Source organism: Pseudoliparis swirei, chromosome 3 (assembly GCF_029220125.1).
Source record: "Pseudoliparis swirei isolate HS2019 ecotype Mariana Trench chromosome 3, NWPU_hadal_v1, whole genome shotgun sequence".
In the NCBI taxonomy this organism is placed as follows: domain Eukaryota; kingdom Metazoa; phylum Chordata; class Actinopteri; order Perciformes; family Liparidae; genus Pseudoliparis; species Pseudoliparis swirei.
In genome coordinates, this window is record NC_079390.1 from 8,985,660 (window position 1) to 9,002,326 (window position 16,667).

Genomic DNA, 16,667 nt, shown 5'->3' on the forward strand with positions numbered 1-16,667 from the left:
CCTCTGTCCCAAGCGGAGTAAACTTGGCTCAGGCTGTGACCTTCCTGTCAGGACCAGGCTGTCCAGACAGCTCCAGAGTAGAAGGACTGGAGGATAGAAGGATTTGGGAAACCTTTGTCAGCTGCTAAATTTCCTGAGGTGGTTGAGGTGGTAGCCTGAGTGCTCTCACCAGAGTGTCAGAGTGATCAGTTGTGTGTCAGACCCATGGTACCACACCCTTCACCACCCCTCACCCTCCACTCCCACACCCTTAATCCCAGAGTCCCAGTGGTGAGTACGTCCCACATTCTGTACCTTCCTTGGTCCACAATCAGCTCCTCATATTGATAGACATTCATGATGAGGCGACAGTCCTGGCAGGGGAGTCCTCCGGCAGTAGTGCCCGTCAGGCCCGTTCCTCCACCCACCAGATCTCGCTCACCACTGTTGATGATGCAAACTTGACCATGGTGTCATGCTGGTGTTGGTACAAGTGGAGAGCAGTAGGGGGGGAGTGTCAGGGGCTGAGGGGGACAGGTGGGGGAGGGTGAGGATCACCTGGGGATTGCCCAGGGAGGTCCTGACCACCTGCTCACTCTGGGGAGTGGCGGGCCCACCACAGGGGGGTGTTCAGTTTACATTATATTTGGTGAATGTTAAAATGTTGCTTTATTGCACTTAATGGAACCCAAGAGATATCTAGTAAAATAAAACACAGTACACAGTTATTCTTCAATGAAACCTTTAATGCAAGTAGTATTACTGCAACGAGTATCAGGATAGATATCTATACAAACATTTTAATGTCTCAAATTGTTATAATTTTTAAATACCAACATTTCATCATTAACATTTCTGACTCGCCAACCACTAAATACTGGAAAAAACTCTGCACGAGGAATGCAGTGTGCAAATGGCACGTATGAAGAGGCAGTTGATATTTTTCTCAACAATCCAGGCTCCACAACAGTAAAAGGCAACGTGTCATCATTTTAAAAAAGGCAAACACTGGGTCCCAAAAGAGGAAACTTAATTGCAACAGGAGTGAGATAAAACGCGAACACAAAAACATTTTTGCTGGCTGTTTGTTTCCATTGAGGCTGATGAAACCTTCAACTCTTCAGCCAAGGCCGTTTGAAAAGTAATCAAATGTTTCACTTCTTTTGTTAACTAGAATGGTCACAAAACGGAGTTGTGATCCAAAACTGAGGCAGTTGGGACACATTGAAGGCAACTTAAAGCAATCAGTACTTGCTTCTTTCCATGTCTAAATAAAACCTTTACGCAATGAGCTCGAGTAAGGGTTCAAAGGGCGAGTGTGTAGGACTTGATAGCATCCAGCAGTGTGGCTGCAGATTGAATTACATCTTTGTGAAGAAGACCCGCTCCCTATGTAGATATGAGGGGTTCAGTCCAAGATAACCAAAACACAAGGATTCTTAGTTTCAGGTGATTATACGCTGAATATTATAATCCATTTCTGTCGATAGATCCCCCTAAATGCTAGACGCCGGCCCTTTTAAGATTGTGCGTGGTAAGACAACCTCACAACCTAATTGAGTTTTATTCTCACAAAGGAAGTAAAGAATGATTTGAAATGACCGCCAGGGACAGATGGTTCTGTGCGGATTCGACTTTTTTGAGGTAGACATGAAACGATAATCTGGAGCGTTAACGATTCCTCACAAAGAGGCTGGTTAAGGTTGCTCAATACTGTGCTGCACATACATGTTCCTCATATATGTGGTCGTTGGCATACCATCTTCAGAGTGTTAAAAACTACATTTAAATCCCCCAAATAAGTGAATACAAGGATTTAAAAGATTTAAACACAAGAGTTGCAAGTTGAAAAGAAATGGCGGGGCTTTTTTTTTTTGTGTTATGTTAAACAAAAGCAGGAAATGGAGAAACCAGGTCCCATAGAAGCTTCAACTGGAGTCTTGATGGGCATGTTATATGGCAACAAAAATTCTCCTCCAGTTAAGCACTCCTTGATTTGTGCTGTGCATATTTTAACTGTCAAACTTCTGCATCATGAGCTTGCGGCTGGTCTCATAACCCAGGAACAGGGCTCCGTTGGCGGGGAAGCTGCGGACCATGGTGGGGGTTAGACCAGAGTAGAGAGCCCTCACGCCTAAACAGAACAGACGGCACACATTACATTCCCATTGATAACCCAAACAGCAGAAAGCTGAAACCCAAGCATCAATCAAACTCCCCCTCTACCTACCTTCAGCACGGGCAATGGTCATGAAGGTTTTGAAGAAGCCGGCCTGTTTGTCTGTCATAGACATAACTTGGATACGAGACTTGACGCAGTCAAAGGGATAGACGATCAGCCACAGGCACGCCCCCCCGAAACCACCGCTGAACATGATTGGAGCCACACCTTCAACAGAAAGTTACACAATGATTCTGGACATCAGGGGTGTAGGTGGTGGAAGCAAATACATATGAATGAAGAGGACATTTGTGTTTATGGGTAATAAATATTACATCGTAATTGCCAAGACATATTTCAAAAGTTAATGTCCAGCAAATATAGCATTAGTAACTCAATATAGTATAGAAATATATTTAAGATGATGATGATTTATGATTTATGTTTTGTTGTTGTTGTTGTTTTTTATTTATTTATTTTTCTTCCTTGTCTGATTGTCCGTATAGTTGGTTGTTTTGCAATTTTTTATTTATTCGGTTTTGATTGTCTGGTGTAACTTGTAAAAACTTAAAATAAAATGATTGAAAGAAAGAAATATATTTAAAAGAAACATTCCACTACACATTATATCATGAATCTGTGAGCACATTGGTTATAATTCAGTAATATTTGTGTAAAAATGGTGTTACTTTCCCCTTAAATTAAGTGTCTATGTAAAACTACATGTCGGATTCATGACGATTTCTGTTCTCACCACTTTGCAAATGTGAGTGAATCAGAATCATTCTGAATTGCTGATGGCCACTCTCCCATTTCTCTATACAAGTTGTTGTAAAAGAGACAAGCATAGTCCCGAAACAACTAAAGATGGAAATGAAACATTATTCCTCGAAGGATGGCAGAAAAGACCCACAAGTGGATAAACATCCATAAGTGGGAGAAATTAGGTTAAAAATGATGACATCCAGAAAGGACTTTCACTGTGAAGTCATTTATAATATAGCTGCATGAGGTCTGTACTGAATAGTAAAAAGTTTCATTCATAACATTGACTTTCCAATTTCAAATCAACATTTGAATGATGTGCAGCTTCTTTTTTTAGTTCTGTATTTCTGCACAGGGGCAGATCAAGATCAGGCAACACTAATATTATTAGTAGAATTACATTTTAGTGTTGGCTGCGTTGTTTCCTGCTTGATTTCCATTAAATAGGAGGGTTGGAAAAAGAAAGTAACTTCTTCTAAAATTCAACCAAATATTCTGCTTCAAACCACATCTGTTAGCGTTTAGTAGTTAAAAAAACAAAGTCTTCCCTACAGTCTAAAAACAGTGTGCTCTCCCATTCCTGTATTAACGGAGTGGTCTAGCAGCACCATACATTACATAGCTTCATTTGAATACCTCAATAGAAGCTAATTCTAATTAGGACAATAATTGATGAGGATTAAAGGGTGTCAATGTTTTAGTTATTATTCAATACATTTGGCCAACGTATTAGTAAACTAAGGATTTTAATTATTGTTGTCTATTTAATGAATGTGGTTTTAATATGAGATGCATTTAGTTTAAATGTTTGTGTTTACAGCTGGCCAGACGTACGCATGGTCTGAGGCAGATAAGATCAGAAATGTGGAGGAATCCTGAATTTAAGAATGTTCTCACACACACACACACACGTTGACGTACACATTGATTGTGTGTTTTGTGATGATGCAAGCGGAACATTGTCCCAGTACCTATGTTGTCTTTTTCACACTTCATGTGTTCTGCAAAGGTGGTGCGGCAGAACTCATAGGCACCGAAGAAGCAGAAGTAACCGGGGACCTCTCTGGCTATGGTGGTGGTGAGGCCCTGGAAGAAGCCCCGGGGCCCGTCATTCTTCATGATGGATTTCACCACCGACCACACTGTACTGCAGACAGAGGGGGGACGTTTGGCTCAGTCAATTCACACACACACACACACGCTACAATAGTATTACTGACAGGTGAATATGTGAGTGGTTGCAGGTCAATAGTTCATGCCACATGGAATATGACTACTGGACTCTGGACTGTAAAGCGACTTCGAGTGTCTAGAGTAGCGCTATATAAAATAAATGATTATTATTATTATTATAGGATACATCATCAAGACTGATTTGAAATGCAGCTCAAAACCATATCAATTAAAGTAAATTGTCTGTGTCAAGTGTATGATGGCCATCCCCACAAGTTGTTACGTTTCATCTGTTGTTGCAGCAATTTTCGGGCTGTTACAATTTGTTCCACAGATTTGGTGCTGAATTAAACAATTATTTACCAGTTGAGAATTAATAAAATACCACATTAAGACACAAAGAACTTGTGGAACACCAGAGAAGAAAAAAAGGACTTTATACTGCATGTAAAAACCTTCAGGATGTGCGTGTCCCGAACTGCGTGTGATTATCATAAGATGGTCTGTAAAGGAGAGACTCGTGGGTACGCATAGAAATCATATTCATTCCCAAATCCTGAGGTAAGAGGTCATGTGACCCCTTTGTAAATCCCAATGCCAGTTAATGTAGTCTAACTTTCAGTGTATCCCAAAGAAAAATGTTAATTATAAATCATGTTTTGTAAATTCCCAGTGTAAGTTATGTAGATAGAGTTGTAGAGAAATATTGAGAAATAATTAGGGCTGTGAAACGATTAACATTTTTAATCGGGTTAATCACAGGTTTTTGTGGATTAATCATGATTAATCACATATTACCGATATTCTCGGTATATTTTCTGAGAACATAGAGATTTATGACAAAAGACGGATATATACATTTATACATTCTTCTATACAATGGTGCTGCAACTCAGCAGTTCTTTAGCAGTTTTCTTCCATATGGAACATTAATACATCTTCATCCTAAACAGAATGTTTAATCCTCCTGTTACCTTTCGGGTCAATTTGACCCCATTCAATGTTTAATGTCGGTGTTCTTTGGGGTCAATTTGACCCCAGGCTGTTTTTCACTGTGTCAAACATATAAGAAATATCAACTTTTTTATTTATTTAAAGGGCTATTTAGGTAGTCAACAAACAAACATAAAATACCTCACACTTAAAATTGGGAAGCAATATTAATTCTAATAATTTTCTGGAGGTTTTAATTGCTGGGGTCAAATTGACCCCGAGGGTAAAATATGTTAGTAAATGTAAAGGTAACAGGAGGGTTAAACAGAGCATTTTTCTCTTGTTTGTCAACCATTAACTCCACCATGATACAATCTAAAGGCCTCTAGTCTTCCTCTAGCAGCTGCTGAGGCAAACTGACTGTGTGGGTTTTCTTCATGAACTGGGCCGTGATGAAAGGGACGGCGGGGTCACCGCTGCAAAGCCGAAACCTCACCGGCCCGGTCACGGACAGGTGGGCAGATTGCCAAGTGACTTTTTTTGCTCGGTCCGATGCGCGCACGGAGCTCTGCGGCGCGAGACGGAGATCGATAAGTGTTAACGCAACGCGAAGAGACAGAAATGACATGCTGCTGTGGAGATACGATCAACAACAGACGTTTAGTTTAATAAAAGAACAAAGACGTGCGATAGAGAACATGTCAGGGGCGGGCCAATCTCTTTAATGTCATGCGATCTACCGACACTACGCCGCGATCGACTGGCAGGTCGCGATCGACGTGTTGAGACCCTGATCTACAGGAAGTAAAAGTCGTAACAAGGTTTCCGTAGGTGAACCTGCGGAAGGATCATTACCGATGAACAGACCGTCTGCATGAGAGCGGACAGAGTTCAGATTGAAGTGGTGTATTGGAAGCTCATTTTGCAAGTGACTTTTTTTTCGTCCCGACGACCAACAACAGACGGATTGGAAGCTCATTCTGCGCATGCGTTAAATGCGTTTAAAAAAAAATAACTAGTTAAACCTGTAATTGAATTAACTGAGTTAACGCGTTACTTTTCACAGCACTAGAGATAGTTAAAGTTGGATTTGTTTTCAGATGCAGATTCCTTAAGTTTAACATCTCATTTGTTAAAGCGAAGAGCAATGTAAACAAATTATATGAAGAGTAAATACGTTATATACAGTAAGGTACAAAAAATGGCGAGTAAATAACCCACGCTTTATTTTCCAAATATATTTGACTTTTTTTTTTAAAAGACTTACTTCTGGCTCTTGGCGATCTTGCCTGATAACTCCATCTCGTACATGGCTTGCAGCCGGCACTTGACGAGCTCAGTTGGACAAAGTACCAGCGAGGAGAATATGGACGCTACCGAGCCAGCACAGGCTTTCTGCACGTCACTGGGGAGGGAAGGATGAACAGAAGACAATTAGAGAGCGCGCAGGTGTTTCCAAGGGAACAGGGAGGACAGCCTGGTTTACTTCCTCTACCTCAGCACAGCATCGTCGTGCAGTCCAGCCGTGAAGCGGATGACCTGCTGGCAGAAGCCGTAGCTCATGAAGAGCACCGAGTTCTCTGCGATGTTGGCCACCAGTGCCGGCGTGGTGCCCTGGTAGAGCCCACGCAGACCCACTTGTTTGTAGGTGGTGGAGAAGCAGTGGATGAAACCCCGGTACAGATTAGGAAAGGTCTGCATCTTGACCTTTGCCGTGTCTAGAGGCTGCCCACTAAAGACACACGCAGCTCCCCCTTGGAGAAAGAAAAACAGTGAGATGTCAACAGCAGTGAGCCAACAAAAACAAGAGTATGGCTGTTTCACAAACTACAGGAACATACTTTTGGAAAGTATTCAAAACTTTACAACTGTCATGTACATACATAAATAAATGTATACACATTAAATTTTATCTCTGCATATAACCTATTGTAAGCATTTTTTGGAAATATTTCTAAATCAGCGCACAACATACAAAGAGAGAGAAGCCTCGACAGCACGGTTGCCCTCCACTGAGCTGCATAAAGAGTCAAAGGGAACACGGAGAGAAACGAGCCGGAAAAACACACGAGTCATCAAAAACCTCGTGCGACGTCAGAGATGTCGAGTGAGCCGTTTGGTAATGCAAACAAGAAGCCGAGGGAAACATTTCATTGAGAGACTAAATATAGTGTGTTTGCTCTTTTTGGGAGACAAAGCATGTTAGTTACCTATGGCGCCTGCAGAAAGGTCAATGAAGGCCTGGACCGCCGGGTGTGGGGCCATGGTGTCTCAGAAGAAGTCTTTCTTTCCCGAAGCTGCCTGGTAAAAAGAAAAGAATGACACTTCACCTCCTAACACCACCCATAACATACTGCTACATCTTATTTAAGCACTTTAGTAACTATAAACACAGAACATAATCAGTCACTACTCTCCCCTCTGATACACTGAATGTATCTCCACACAGGGACCAGGGCCCACAACAGCTGCTGGGTTATAAAGTTCACCACAATAAAATATGTCATCATGTATGGTAATTATTTACAGTGAGTCAACACGGTGTCTGGAAACAATTGGCATGAAAAGAAGCCTTTCTGGATTAAAAATAAAAACATATGTTCTTGCAATGTATTTAGCCACATCTAATATGTTTTGACCTCAAACAATCTAACACTTCACTGTGCCTCTCGACCTTTTTAAATGGAAAGAAAATGACAAGTTGCAAAGCTCTCCAGTATAAAAACAGCTTGTGGGATACGTAGTTGTACATGTCAATGTTGCAGTATTTGTAGGGACACAGAGTGCTCCTTCTGCTGCTGAGGTTACAGTATACAGATACTTAGTTATTTTTAACACAAGGTTACCACCAGTGGGTGACAAACCGCTCTTCTTTCTACTGAAACAAAAATATTAAAACAGACAAACATCAGTCAGTGAAAGTCACAGCTGTGTTAACTCTATGGCCAATATTCACATGTTTTAGTACAAACGCAAACCGAGATAAACGAGTGTTAATAATGTCTAAACACGAACATTACCGACCGGAACCAACGTGTTGCTGCCGGTGAGGATCCCGTTAGAGCCCGTGTGGAACGTCACCATCGATAACGTTGCGTCACAGTAACGTTCACCGAGAGAGCTGCTGACCGAGGCGGGCACCGGCCACGGGGGACTGCATGCTGACGCACGCGACCAGAACAAACACCCACAGTGTGTCTCGTTATCTTTTTTTTGCAACATGTGCACCGCTGTGGTCACTCAGAGGGGACAGTGGACGGTCATCAGTGATGAGCGTGAGGAGGAGAGGCTCGAGGTTGGCTCGTACCCGTGAAGAGGAGCTCCCACTTCGCTCGAAACTCCAGTCCACCAAAAGCTCCTTTGTTTTACCCTCTGCTCAATCACTCTTTTTTTGTATGCTGTGGACTAATTAGCCCTATTAATAAGAACACAAGACTCTTGGATTGAAAATATTGCACTTAACACAACATATATTATCACATTTTCATTTTGTTCGGAATAATGCGGAAACCGAGGCAGGGATTAATTCCCTCACTCCCATAGCAACTGAGTGAAGAGCTTTATTTAGGATCTATGATATGTGAACGTAAACGCTTCCGGTTCACATTCTCCTCCTCCTGTTTAACACCACCCCCTGCTGGTTGTTTATATTGTTGTTAAAACATCCATTTATTCCAGAGATCTTTTATTAACCTCGACACCAAGGGACATTATGTTGTGATGGAGATATATCATGTATTAGTTAGTTGTTTTCTGATAAAACAATCCAATCTGTGCTACAAAATGTATTTTGGTGAGCCAATATTCAGCATGATTGTCGATCAGGATTGTGCTGCACACGCATTTAGATTAAATCAGGCTACAAACAGGAACAGCAAGCATGTAGATGAGTAAAGTAACTTACTTCACTCCTACAACAGCTCATGACTTAGCATACAATCACTCCACTTTTGTTCTCCGTCTCTTTGAGATTAATCTGAACACGTGGATTTTAACCTTTGTCTATCTTTTGCAAATCTGGAACAATTATTCAACCAATTAATCACTGCTTATCTTAACAAATAAGCAGTTCTCATTATGTTAAATAGTTAAGCTAGTAAATACACTTTCTTAACCCTCCTGTTACCTTTAGGGTCAATTTGACCCCATTCAATGTTTAATGTCGGTGTTCCTTGGGGTCAATTTAGATAGATAGATAGATAGATAGATATATACTTTATTCATCCCCAAGGGGAAATTTGTCATCGCAGTAGCAGCACCAATAAACCAAACACACATGAATAAAAAATAAAAAATAAAATATAAAATATAAAAAACAGGGATGAAAGATATAGAAGCATACAAAGCAAAATATAAAATAAAATATATATGTATATATACAACATATATGCATACACAATACACAATATTAATGACAAATTAAACTAAATATAAAAACACCAAATATAGACAGTGTGCAAAATGCAAAGTGTGTGTATGTGTGTAGTGCAAATGAAATGTGTGTGTATGTGTGTAGTGTAAATAAATGAAATGTGTGAAGTGCAGATCAACATAGTGTGGATATGAAGTTATTATTGTAGTTATTGCACTAGGATCTGGCAAGAGGTGAACTGTTATAGAGCCTCATAGCCGTCGGCAGGAATGTTCTCCTGTATCTGTCCTTGTGGCAGCGGAGCGTGAGGAAACGTCTAGAGAAAGTACTCCTCTGTCCCTGTAGGAGGTGGTGGAGAGGGTGGTCCGGGTTGTCCAATATGGACATAAGTTTCTTCAACGTCCTCCTCTCCACCACCTGTTCCAGGTGCTCCAGCTGGCAGCCGATGATGGAGCCAGCCTTCCTAACCAGTTTGTTGAGACGGCTGGTGTCACCGGCTCCGATGCTGCTCCCCCAGCAGACAATGGCGAAGTGCAGCACACTGGCGACAACCGACTGGTAGAATAACTCCAGCATCTTGCTGCACACGTTGAAGGATCGAAGCTTTCGCAGGAAAAAGAGTCGACTCATCCCCTTCTTGTATACAGCGTTGATGTTGGCCTTCCAGTTCAGTCGATGGAGACGCCCAGGTACTTGTACTCCTCCACCATGTCCACGTCCACTCCCAGGACACTCAGAGGTGTAGGAGCTGTCGCCTTCCTCCTGAAGTCCACCACCATCTCTCTGGTCTTGGCCACGTTCAGCCGCAGGTGATTCTCAGCGGCCCACTTTACAAAGTCACTCACCACTGCCCTGTACTCCTCCTCCCGTCCATCCCTAATACACCCGACCACTGCAGAGTCATCAGAGTACTTCTGCAGATGGCATGACTCCGTGTTGTACTGGAAGTCACTGCACTGCAAAAATAAAAATCTAAGTAAGATGAAATATCTCAAATTAAGGCAATCTATGCTTGTTTTTTGACTGACAAGATATTTCTTCTTCATGTTGGAGCATTTCACTTGTTTTAAGTGTTTTAGTCCTTAATTATCTTAATAAGGTATTAAAACTTGTTAATGAGATGTTATTACTTGTTTTGAGCAAGTTAATGCTTGAAACAAGAATTGACATAATCATAAGGCTGTTTGGTCAACACTGACAAGTACAGAACTGCTTTGTTAGTCAGACTTTCTTATTTCAAGCTTCCCATCCTTTCCATCTATTTACAAATTAAAAACAGATAAAAACTCAATGGAGTTTATTGTTTTGGTGTCAATATTAAAACACAGCGGAGCAATTATGTATTCCTAGACCAAATACAGAACACAATTGTATATAATAGACATATCTGGGGAAAACACTGAGTCATTTGAACTGTTGTGCAATTCTATTCTATCTCCAAGATGGTATTTTACTTGTACGTTGGAATCAAAAGGAAATATGTTTTTCACCAGTCCAAATTCTGACATATTACCATTCAGTACTTTGGCGCCTTTACCTTCGATGACATCAGTGAGCAGATCTGTCATAGATTCCCTCTTCAATAAAAGATAAATGTGAATTCTCAAGATCAGAGAACAAGTATACTTTTATGTATTCATAAAATGTACATCAACGACAGCACTGTGTCAAATATTTGTAATCAGAAATGATAATGAATAAATTAAAATAAATTCTGACACTAACATTACATTACATTACATGTCATTTAGCAGACGCTTTTATCCAAAGCGACTTACAATAAGTGCATTTCAACCTAGAGTACAAACTAAGAACAACAAGAATACAGGAAGTAACATTTCCTCAACATAGTCGAACTACAAAAGTACCATAAGTAAGTGCTATCTAAGTGCCACTGAAGTGCTAATCTGTGTTTTAATCCAGATATAGTCGGAAAAGGTGTGTTTTCAGTCTCCGACGGAAGATGTAGAGACTTTCTGCTGTCCTGATGTCAGTGGGGAGCCACCACTGAGGAGCCAGGACAGCAAACAGTCTGGATTTCAGTGATTAGCTCGAGGTGCAGGAGGCACAAGTCGATTGGCTGTTGCCGAGCGGAGACGAACGCGCGGTGTGTGGTGTGACCATATCCCGGATGTAGACGGGCCCGATCCGTCTAGAGCACGGCACGCCAGGACCAGTGTTTTGAAGCGGATGCGAGCAGCCACCGTAACCAGTGGAGAGGCGGAGCGGAGTGGTGTGGGTGAATTCGGGAGGCTGAAGACCAGTCGAGCTGCTGCATTCTGGATGAGCTGCAGGGGTCGGATGGCCTTAGCAGGTAGACCAGCCAGGAGGAGTTGCAGTAGTCGAGGCGTGAAATGACCAGAGCCTGGATCAGAACCTGTTCCGCCTTCTGAGTAAGAAGAGGACGATTCTCCTGATGTTGTGCAGCATGTACCTACAGGAAAGCGATGTTGGCCGTCAGGGAGAGTTGACTGTCGAGTGTCACCCGAGGTTCCTGGCAGTCCGGGTAGGGCCAACACAGAGCTGTTGAAGGTGATAGTCAGGTCGTGGGTGGGGAGCCTTTGAAGGAATAGTAGCTCAGTCTTGTCAGGGTTGATCTTCAGGTGGTGAGCAGACATCCACTGAGAGATGTCAGTCAGACAGGCAGAGATTCGTGCCGCCACCCGTGTTTGAAGATCAGTTGGGTGTCATCAGCATAGCTATGGTAGGAGAAGCCATGCGACGAATGACAGAGCCGAGAGAATTTGTGTACAGAGAGAAGAGGAGGGGAACCAGGACGGAGCCTTGAGGAACCCCAGTAGTGAGAGGACAAGGATCAGACACAGATCCTCTCCAAGTTACCCGGTAGGTGCGGTCTTTAAGGTAGGAAGAGAAAAGAGCGAGTGCAGTGCCTGAGATCCCCAGGTCCTGAAGAGAAGAGATCAGGATCTGGTGGTTCACGTGTCAAATGCTGCAGAAAGGTCGAGAAGGATAAGGACAGAGGAGAGAGGCTGCTCTATCAGTGTGATGCTGCTCAGAGACAGCAAGGAGAGCCGTCTCTGTCGACAGCCCGGCCTTGAATCCAGACTGGTGAGGTCAAGAAGGTTGTTACTGTGGAGATAGGAGGACACTTGGCTCAAGATAGCTCGCTCCAGAGTTTTGGAGAGAAAGGAAGAAGAGCGGTCTGTAGTTGCTGACTTCAGACGGGTCGAGCGTGGGTTTCTTCAGGAGAGGTTGACTCGCCTCCTTCAGAGAGTTAGGAAACAGCCAGTTGAGAGGAGCTGTTAATAAGATGGGTGAGGAAGGTCAGAAGGTCAGGAGCAATAGCCTGGAGAATGGGAGACGGACGGGGTCAAGGGCGCAGGTGGTCGGTCGAGGTCACCAAGCTAAGAACTTGATTGGGAGACAAGGGGTGAAAGAGGAAAGAGGGGATGAAGAAGTTAGTGTTGGTGAGGTGATAGAAGATGGATTTGTAAAGGAGGGCGTTATGTGTCTATCTTGTTTGTAAAGTAGTCGTCAAAGGGGCTCGGCAAAAGGGTGTAAGCAGGAGGGAGACAAGGGGGATCAAGGGCGTTCGAAAAGATAGAGAAGAGGTTAGAGAAGGAAGACTGAATTTTGGTCAGGTAGAACGAGCTTTTGGCTGCAGAGATAGAGGAAGAGAAGGAGGAGAGAGATTGATAGAAGAGCAAGTCTTCCGCTTGATTCGATTTGCGCATTTTTCTTCCGCCGCAGGGTGGCTCTCTCGGCGCACCCGAGTCCCACAACCACGGAGCCGGAGAGGATTTCCGACCGTCGGTGTGTTAAAGGACAAAGAGAATCAAGAGATGAAGACAGGGAAGAGAGGAGAGAGAGTTAGGATGCATGAGTGAGAAGCAGTCAGTTGAGGGAGAGCAGATAGGACAGAGGAGGCAAGAGAGGAGGGACAGAGGGTGCGAATGTTGCGGCGTAGGTGCAGAGTCTGTAGATATGGGTGGGTTGTCAGTACCAGAGAGCGAGAGAGTAAGAGATGAAGAAGTGGTCAGAGACATGGAGAGAGTCACAGTGAGGTTAGAGGTAGAGCAGTTTCTTGTGAAAATGTAGTCAAGGTGGTTGCCGGCTTTGTGAGTAGGAGGAGGGACTGAGTGAGAGGTTAAAGGAAGACAATAAGAGTAAGAGATCACATGACTTCTCTGTCTGGATGTTAAAGTCACCCAGAAGGATGAGCGGGGGCCGGTTTCCCGTTCGATACAAGAAATCTCCCAAAGAACCAGGGGAGAACAACAATGTGAAGTTGGACCGGATGAGTATGAAACTCAAAGTCAGTGGGATAAAGAGTGGAAGGGTAGGGACAGAAACACCATGTGGGTGAGATGAGTCAGAGGGTCTGGGTGTGTGGCTAAAGGAGAAGGCAGAGGAGAGAGCAGCCGGGTAGACGTGTTGTCTGCTGTGATCCAGGTCTCAGTGAGAGCCAGGAAGTCAAGCGACTGCTCCACAGCAAAGCCAGAGATGAAGTCGGCCTTGCGGTTGGCTGACTGACAGTTCCAGAGGCCTCCTGTGACCAGGTGCTGGGTGTGAGTAGAACGGGTAGGAAGGATAACAGAGGAGGGTTCCACATGAATGAGCGAGTCCTATAGTAACTCAGGTATGGAAAAGACACACATATTCAAAATGAAGACTCCTATGTCTTTGTCCTCCGAGTCTTGACTCCAACGGAAGACTCCATGTCTTTGTCCTCCGAGTCTTGACTCCAACGGAAGACTCCTATGTCTTTGTCCTCCAGTCTTGACTCAACGGAAGACTCCTATGTCTTTGTCCTCCAGTCTTGACTCCAACGGAAGACTCCTATGTCTTTGTCCTCCGAGTCTTGACTCAACGGAAGACTCCTATGTCTTTGTCCTCCAGTCTTGACTCAACGGAAGACTCCTATGTCTTTGTCCTCCGAGTCTTGACTAGTGCCAATTACCTCCAGCCGCGTTGCCGCCCCCTTGGCTTTTGGTATTCAAATGACACTCAATAGAAACCAGGTGACGATCGCTCGTCCAATCAGTGAAGATTCAGGTGTCGGAACACAGGACACACCTCTACCAAAACAACTCCTTAAAACAGGACAGACTAACAATCTAGCAGCTTTAATCAACAAATACAACAGTAACTTTAGCAGATAAACTAGTTTAAAGAAGATACTTAGCAGGATCCAAGTAGTAGTAGTCTCGGCCACAGGTAGAAAATGCACATCTAACATCTTTTTTTAACACACACACACACACAACACACACTACAGCAAACTGACACCCAGAACCTAATTGTCTTTCAAATTAACCTTACATATAATATTTACCTAACTATAATACATTGAGGTCATGGGGTGAAATCGCCTCCAAAACCAGTCTTTTAGTTAATTTTTCGTACTTTCAAGCAACTTAGAGATGTGGATCCTCTAGAGGGACATCTGAATATGAATACCCTAAAGTTTGGGACTGATAGCTGCAATTTAAGGGCCCCCAAAAAAGGTCCAAATGGTCAAATTGGGCCTTATTCTCTTATATTCGCATATTTTTTGATAAGTGCAAAAATGGTCATAATCTCCTAAATATTAGTCCTGGATATCCAAAATTGAACACAAACACTCAAGACAGGGCCTACAATGAGATGAAGGGTGAAATTTAAACACCCACAAAGTTAATTGGCTGTCTGAAATCCAGAACTTGAAGAGGTGTGTGGCTTTGTAAATCTGAGACCCTGTTAAGAGTTTGGGCTGATTTTAGCTTCTTTTTTCTAAACATGTCAGATCTTAGCTTTTTTCCAGGTTGTAGCCCCTCCCAAATGGGGCCCAACCATGTAGGCTGGCAATATCTAGCACTTAGCATCCCTGCTTGGTAGCAAGTCCTCAAGTGTTTGTAATATATGAAAAATCTCAATTATGATGTTCTCTGAGTCTGTTGGACCAGTGCTCTGAGATGTTGGTGATGTTCTACCAGGCTGTTGGACCAGTGCTCTGAACTTCTCCGTACTCTGCTGGGAGCAGCATTGTAACTGGAGAAAACCAACGACTCACTAAACTGGTGTGCCATCATTGGCGAAATGTTTGTCCATATTGGAGAACATGGACGCCTCTCCACCACCTATACTGCAGGGACATCAACAGACTGCTTCAGCTTCACAAGGACAGATACAGGAGAACCTTCCTGATACAGGAGAACATTCCTGATAGAGGATAACATTCCTGATACAGGAGAACCTTCATGATACAGGAGAACCTTCCAGATACAGGAGAACCTTCCAGTTACAGGAGAACATTCCTGGCAACTATTAGACTTTACAATAAATCACCTCTGGCCAGATCCTCCTCAAATTGAACAACATCAATGAACATTACACCGCTTTCACTTAATATACACTTAGATACACTGTATTTACTTTCATTTTTATTATTTTTTAAATGTCCTTTATTATTTAAATTCTTAAATGTAATATGTCCTGTCCTGCGATTTTATTTTATTGTATTGTATTCTTCAAATAATCTAGTTACTAGAGAAGTAAACAGCACAGACAGCCAGAGACAGACAAGAGAACAGAGAGAGAGAGAGAGAGAGAGAGAGAGAGAGAGAGGCCAGGTGCAGTGATCAGAAAGCAACGATCACAGATTGAACTGTTGAACCCGGTTTCGCGCCACTTCTCCGCAGTTTGGGCAGCGCGCTGCTCTCTCCTGCTTCAGTGACGAAACGCCACAGAGGGAACGACAGCCTCCTGACATGACAGCTCTTCTTGAGGTAAGAATGCCAACTTAATTTAATTTCAGAGAGTAAAAGTTGTATTGAACGGGCAACGTTAGTGACACTTTGAGGTTTCTACTCGGCTCTGGTGAGGAGTTGAGCTAGCCTCGTGTGAGCTGCGCGGCAGCTACTTTAATTCGAGGCATAGTGTTCTGCAGTTCTGTGTCGCCTTGGACGTCAAGAGTAAGTTAACTTAGCTATCTGATGGTTAAGTGTCTTCACGTTTCTTTAACATCGTCGATGTAACGTAGGTTGTCGGTTTCTGTGTTACATGTTAGCTGAGGTAATGTGTAGCTAACTCGTATTATAGGTTCATTACTGTGGCAGGTGGGTTAAGACACCTGAGGGGTCACGTGTACACTTCATCTAATAACGACCATTTTATTGAAGTGCTTTGAAACTGGTTCCACGCAGACATGTGTAGACAAGCTCACATATACCGGAGCGGTCAGTCCGGATAGTCACGTGACCAGACACGTTTCACGTGACCGCTATAAACTGCGCTGTGTCATATGCTGTCGGGACGGCTGTTAACGTGACGCTCTTAACGTGA

At 43.2% G+C, this 16,667-nt stretch overlaps 2 protein-coding genes across 4 annotated transcripts in view; one reads left to right on the forward strand and one right to left on the reverse strand.

Moving 5' to 3' along the window:
* gnb2 (guanine nucleotide binding protein (G protein), beta polypeptide 2) overlaps nt 1-16,667 on the forward strand; it is a 102,747-nt gene that overhangs the window by 7,458 nt on the left and 78,622 nt on the right. The window lies entirely within an intron of this gene.
* Nucleotides 705-8,295, reverse strand: slc25a15b (solute carrier family 25 member 15b). 3 transcript variants are annotated; one of them, XM_056411307.1, is made up of 7 exons: nt 8,036-8,295; nt 7,222-7,308; nt 6,507-6,765; nt 6,279-6,416; nt 3,877-4,052; nt 2,210-2,368; nt 705-2,113 (listed from the first exon to the last, which is right to left on the reverse strand). In XM_056411307.1, exons 2-7 carry the CDS (start codon nt 7,274-7,276, stop codon nt 1,992-1,994), a joined length of 909 nt encoding a protein of 302 aa, XP_056267282.1. In that variant the 5' UTR covers nt 7,277-7,308; nt 8,036-8,295; the 3' UTR covers nt 705-1,991. The 3 variants fall into 3 exon arrangements, with proteins under 3 accessions (XP_056267282.1, XP_056267281.1, XP_056267283.1); XM_056411306.1 differs by having other exon boundaries at nt 7,222-7,312; XM_056411308.1 differs by having other exon boundaries at nt 8,032-8,295.